Here is a 6,685-nt window from a genome sequence, read left to right as displayed (position 1 = left end):
AGATGCATGACAAACAGAACCAAGGAGGTGATACTTCCCCTCTATTGGGCGCTGGTCAGACCGCAGTTGGAGTACTGCGTGCAGTTTTGGGTGCCACACTTCAAGAGGGATGTGGATAACCTGGAGAGGGTCCAGAGAAGGGCCACTCATATGATTAAAGGCTTGCAGACCAAGCCCAATGAGGAGATACTAAGGCACCTGGACCTTTTCAGCTTCCGCAAGAGAAGATTGAGAGGCAACCTTGTGGCTGCCTATAAATTCATCGTGGGGGCGCAGAAGGGAATAGGTGAGGCTCTACTCGCCAAGGCGCCCCTGGGGGTTACAAGAAATAATGGCCATAAGCTATTTAGATTGGACATTAGGAGGAACTTCTTCACAGTTGGAGTGGCCAAAATCTGGAATGGGCTCTGAAGGGAGATGGTGCTCTCCCCTACCCTGGGGGTCTTCAAGAGGAGGTTGGATGGGCATCTGGCTGGGGTCATCTGAACCCAGCACTTTCCTGTCAATGCAGGGGGTCGGACTCAATGATCTTTTGAGGTTCCTTCCAACCCTAACATCTATGAATCTATGAAGGATCATTCCTTTCTAAACCACACCAGAGAAATAATTATCTAACCTAAAAACTTCAGCAATGGAAATTCTACAACCTTTCTGTACAATGTTCCACACTCTTTAATAATGTTTGTAGTTTGAAAGTTCATCTTAATATCTAACCAAGTGGCAAGTTAAGCCCATTATTTCTTTTCCTGCCTACAGGTGATAGAAGAATTTTGAGTAACATTTGCCCCTAAAGTGCTTCAGCATCCTCTTCATAATGACTTTTTGTGTTGGAAGATGATCTCTTCTCTAAAATAAATAATCACTAGTCTTCCACCTTTCCTGGTGGACAGAGATGCCCTATTAAGCAAAAATTCATCTTAAATGTAACAAGTCAATTAAAAGTGATCTAGTTCTTCACAATCAACCAGAAAGTGCAAATAAGAGTTTAAGGGAAGAGGAAGTTAAGAGCTGCCATTGCTCCTACCTATAGCACAACTAATTAGAGGAAACTTCTACTAAAAAAAGCCTGTACCTGAAAACTTGTCTAACATCCCTCAAAACAATACACTTGGTCCAATACAAGATATCACCAACAATCCTTCCATTTTGCATATTTCCTGGACCATCATAGCTGCAACAACATTTCAAGCCTACTACAATAAAAGAGGACTTAATGATCTAATGCAAGTAGGTGTCTCTCATCATCAGGGATCCTGATTTTCTCTGATTTAAAAAAATCCCTAATTTCTAGTTTAAAAAAAAGTAACCCAAATCCACATTTTTCTATGATTTAAATGAAACACCACAGATAGATAGATAGATAGATAGATAGATAGATAGATAGATATAGGTGTTTCATTTTAAGCACAAATTTGGATTTGGGGTTACTTTTTTTAATGGAAAATTGGGGATTTTTTTTTAAATCAGAGAAAACCAGGATCCCTGCTCATTATCTGTAACAAATGGGTTTGGCTTATCTATACAAGCTCAAACATTAAAGGGGAGAAAAGAATATAAAGTCAGCTGTGTGTCATTTCTCCAGTGTGGTCAGGGCTGTAGTGCACCCGCATACATTTGCTGGTTTCAGTCCAGCTGGAGCTTGTGGTCTCAATCCAGACATTTCTGTGTTCTGTTCACTAGTACTGCATCCATGTAGTTAGTGGTCAAGCATGCTGTTTGGACTTATGAGTAGCCAAAGCCTGGTAGAAGAAATAAATAATTAATATAAATGGGGCTTCTTTCGCTGTTTTTTGTTTGATACAGAAACAAACCATCCCAAAGGATTTAATTGAAGAAATAAAATGGCAATATGGACCAGCATGATGTAGTGTAGGCATTTTGCTTGTTTTGTCTCATTTTATTTTGTTGTGTTTAGTTCTTCTTATACAGTTTTAATGTCATATGGTGTACAGTAATAAAGATGACAAAGGGTATGCTTTGGTAGGCCTATACCTGGGATGGGCAATTATTCTGTCTGGAGGGCCACTTAATCAGTTTTGGTGTGCTAATGAGGGTCACAAGGGTTCCCTGCCTCCTGGTCACCATCTTGGGACCAGAAATCCTGCTCCTAACCTCTGACATTTGTCACACAAAGTCCTTCCCCTTGCCCCCAGAAGTATTCCTTTGGGGTGGGGGGAGGGCTATCAACTTGGCACCAGAAAAAAACAAATCATGCACTAAAAGTCAAACACCTACTACCTACACTAACTTATTTTAGTTTTATTACAAAAAATATTGTTTTCATGATTTGTGTTTGTGTAGTGTATATAGAGGTGATTGCATAGTAGCTCAAAAATAAAGTCTTAATCGTGTATATTGTATGTGGGGGGTGGTTGGGAGTGGGTGTGCGTATGGTGGGATGTGTGTGGTGTGAGTGCGTGTGTGGGGGGGTTATGTCTATGTAGGTTGTGGGGGCACAGTGTGTGTATGTGGGGTCTGAGGGAGGGTATGGGAACCCTCCTCCAGCTCAGGCAATCACTGGCAAATGAGTAAGATAATCTTCCAAAGATCTTAATAGTGAGTCCACAGGTGGCTCCATAGCCCAATTCTAGATCCACATGTCTTGTCACAGTGAAGAAAGATGTTTCCAGGAAGGGTGGGCACTGTGTTGCTGACCGCATAGAGGTGATCCCACTGGACGTGGTTATTCAACCAGGAACTGATCGAGACAGGCTATGGTTGGGGCACCTTTTCTAGCTCCCTCCCCATGTGGAGTAAGCAAAGTGGCTCCTAAACAGGACTGCTCAGTCATGGGTGCAGCCGCTGAACTGTTCTTACTGCCTCTGTCCTTGAACAAGACAACTGAAGCAAACACCCACAACCTACATGCCAGTCCATGACTAGGAAGTTCCAGATGTCACAGTCCTGTCTCCATTGCCAGTCGCCATAGGACTTTCCTGTTGTGCAGACAAGATGTATAGTTCCTATAAGGAAGACACCTATGCATGACTTCTTTTAGCGTGAGGATGTTGCCAACAAACGCATGGTCCTTGACAAATAGGGATCAAAGTCCCATGGCATAGAATCCAAGATGACTGGAGACCCTTGACCTGCTTCAGCTTTCATCTGCCTCCATAGCCTCTGCAAAGGGAGTTACACTTTTCTTCCGCCTGGTCTGCCATTGAGGTCTTCTTGGATCGTTCTTAGTCAGGAAACCTCCCCCACAACCTTGCCACCATGAGTTAACCTCCCAGAAGCATAAAGCTCCTGATGGCATTGGTGTCGGGATCATTGGACCACACAAGCCTCTCTACCACTACAAGGCGGCAATCGCCAGAGAGGGACCCCCCCCTCCACACTTCCTCCCATGGTACACAGCCACCAGCACAAGCAGCAGCAGCAGATGGCAGGCCCTCAGGGCACTCGTGGCCCACTCAGGCATTGCCACCCAGCAGTGTGCAGCTCCAGCCAGAGCTTCATGCTGCAGCAAGGAGCACAGCCAGGCCAACCTGCGTCTGTTGTGCAGGGCTCCTAGCAGCACATTTACAGCTCCCAGCACCTGGGCGCCCCAAACCGAAGCTCCATGCGATGGAGCCAGTTGACTTTCCCATTCCCTGCCACTATGTGCAGGTCCCGGGACTCTGCCAGGAAGCAGGGGGTGGGGAAGGCAGCCAACTCTATCATGTGGGGCTTCCCTCAGTGGTGCATGAGTGCCAGGAGCTGCACGTGTGCCACTAGAAGCCCCACACAATAGAGATGGGCTGGCCTGGCTGCACTCCTTCCCACCATGTACAGCTCTGGGTGGAGCCACTCACTGCTGGGTGGCAGCACCTGCACAAGCCACGAGCTTCCCAAGGGCCCACCGCCTGCTTCTGCTTCTGCTAGCTGCGGAGGCTGTGTGCCAGGGGGAAGTGGGGGGAGGGGAGAGTGTGTGGGGAGGTCTCTGCACTTCCCCACCCCCCTCCACTCACACCCTGCCCTCGCAAGCTCTGTGTTCCCACAACCCCACTGGGTGCAGGCTCCACGGTCCCACACTCCCTGCCCAACTGCAGCTCCCCCACCACCTCCATCGCTTCCCTAAAAGTAACCCCAAATCCATATTTTTTGTGATTAAAATGAAACACCACATTATATATATATGTATGTATATGTATATATGTGTATGTGTATATGTGTGTGTGTGTGTGTGTGTGTATGTATATTCATGTATATATATATGTATGTATGTATATGTGTGCGTGTATATATATATGTATATGTATTAGTTGTGCTTCATTTAAATCATGTGGATTTGGGGTTACTTTATTTAAAGCAAAAATTGGGAATTTTTTTAAAAATCAGAGAAAATCAAGATCCCTGGTAACCAATCAATTTAATTTTAGTGTAATCTTCCTTGAAGATTTTGAAGTTCTCGTTACACCCCAGCCAAATAAATCTCCAGAAAAGAAAAGGTTTACATGCTTGATCTCTTAGGAAAATATAATCAGAAAAAGAGACTGCCTCCTCCCTACCACCACCACCACCCACTCCCTCCACACACACCCACACACACACGCACATTTTGTTTGTTTGTTTAAAGGAAATACCTTGTAGGCCTTTTTCTGTATCTCAGCACAACACTAAAAGGCCCAAATCTTTTCCTCCACCTTGGAAGTTCACATTTAATAGAAGATAAGCCAGCATATGAGATTTTAAAATAACTAAATAACCCAAACTTTTTATCACATAAAATATGCAGGCAATGAGATAATAGGGACTGTAAGAGACTATACACTTCAACAGTTGGCAATTTCAAACTCACCTCTTGCCAAGTACTGCATATCTTAGCCTCCCAGGTCATAACATTATTTACAGTAAGACCTGCATTTATAAAACACCTCTGTCCTATATCTTGAATGATCCCAATGTGTTTTACAGATGTAAAAATTAAATTCAGAGATATATACAGATATTACTTTAGCTATCATTACTATTTGGACATTTCCTTGACAAAACATAGCAGTAATTATTAACAGCATATAGCAACAATATACAAGAGAAGAAGAATATTGCATTCAACTCAAGATGCAGGGAGATAAACTATGTAGATTTCATGTAATTGCTGAATTTGCTTCTGAATTGGAGCAATGGGAACAAGACTGATATTTTTAAATTTAAGATCATATTAGCAGATGGTTTAAAAAGCCCACCCAGAGAATATGAAGGGTATTTTGGAAGAACAACACAGAAAAAAAACCTATGAGATAGTTCTGGGTTTTTTAAAATTAAATGCAAATATAATTGTTGAGAAATTATTTTTATAAGCAGTGCAAGTTAGTTTTAAATATATGTAATATAATGGGAGGAAACGGAACAACTGAGACAATTTACGGTACATTATAGGTTACTGCAAATATAAATGCTGTATAAATGTAATACCAATTATTTGTTTTCTTTAAATTCATCTCAGAGAAATCATTCTATCCTACTGACTCCATCTTTCTAGAAAAGACTGAGTTGTGAATAAAGGCTATACAACTTTCCATTTCTTGCTTCTTTTTTTAATTCTCTTGGATCACATTTCTATGGTATTAGTTATACTAATGCAGAAATGAAATACATTTACTGGCTGCAGTCACAGTGGGTCTGGAATATTACAGAATATTAGTGGGTAATGAATCAGAGAACCTTCTCACAGAGTAAAATGAATGACAGTATAGACCCAAACATACAAAACCCCAAGTTTCAGTTCTAATCCAAGTAGTGCACATTTAGTCATGCACATTAAGTTGCATGCAAAAAAGATTGGCAGGCAAAAGATATTGGAGACAATTTAAATAGGTGTAAGAGCCTCACGTGTCTGTGTGTGTATACATACATACACACACACACACACACACACACATTATACACATATACATACACACCTTACTGTGCTAAACACCATGGTGGCCAACAACAGAACAACAATCTGAATAACACTTAGAGTGGTCTACAAAAAAGTGTGGCTGTCTAGGGTTATCCCCACACCTGCCCATCTAGCTATCCACTAAATGATTCCGCCCCAGCACCTTTCCTGACCCCAGTCCTCTGACCGCCCTGTCCCCATCACATCTGTCCCAGCCTTCAAGAAAGCCAGTTCTTCAGTCTCTTGTCATTTTTGCTCCACTGGCTTTGCTAGTTTATCTCCAGACCCTCCATCAATTGTTCCTGCAGTGTCTGAATAAAATGTAGCCCAGGTAACTTGCGTACATACTCCCCTTCTCCAATTGAAGGGGATTGGTAGTTGGCAGGTGTCCTGGAGGGGGGTACGGGGGACTGCAGACTGCTCAGTTTCCCTCTGTCCCTATAGAACCAGGCCAGGACAATCAGGGGACTTAACTATATACAAATGTATTTATATTAACTTATCACAAGAGAAAGGAACATGGATATAAACACATGTACAATGTATATATATATATTTATAAGATATCTAAACCAGTAATATAAAAAATACCCTCTGGGTAAATGACATAAAACCTTAAACCAGTGCTCCAGATACAGGTAAGTCTCAGGTAAGTATCTGATCTGAAACAGATAAACCCCAAACAAACTCAATCCTGAGGGGAAACCCCAATGCCTTTGGGCTTTTCCCAAGCCCTACAAAGAAGCTGGTAACTTTAGGGGGGCCCTCCCAGTGGGACCTCCCCTTTCAGGAGCCCTTAACTAACTGGGGGGGAGGGGA

General features: G+C 42.8%; 1 protein-coding gene across 2 annotated transcripts in view; it reads right to left on the bottom strand.

Annotated features, from left to right (window-relative positions):
* LOC109306228 (interleukin-1 receptor type 2-like) overlaps window positions 1-6,685 on the bottom strand; it is a 44,512-nt gene that overhangs the window by 30,924 nt on the left and 6,903 nt on the right. Inside the window, exon 2 of one of the 2 annotated variants that reach the window (XM_019529551.1) lies at window positions 1,613-1,739. The exons of the other annotated variant lie outside the window; for it this stretch is intronic. Coding sequence (XP_019385096.1) covers window positions 1,613-1,614 — 2 coding nt within the window. The 5' untranslated portion in view covers window positions 1,615-1,739. The remainder of the gene's footprint in view (window positions 1-1,612; window positions 1,740-6,685) is intronic. 2 annotated transcript variants of the gene reach the window in all.

This window comes from Crocodylus porosus, unplaced genomic scaffold (genome assembly GCF_001723895.1).
Source record: "Crocodylus porosus isolate Cpor-Errol unplaced genomic scaffold, CroPor_comp1, whole genome shotgun sequence".
Classification (NCBI taxonomy): domain Eukaryota; kingdom Metazoa; phylum Chordata; order Crocodylia; family Crocodylidae; genus Crocodylus; species Crocodylus porosus.
This window is presented reverse-complemented; position numbering and strand designations above follow the sequence as displayed.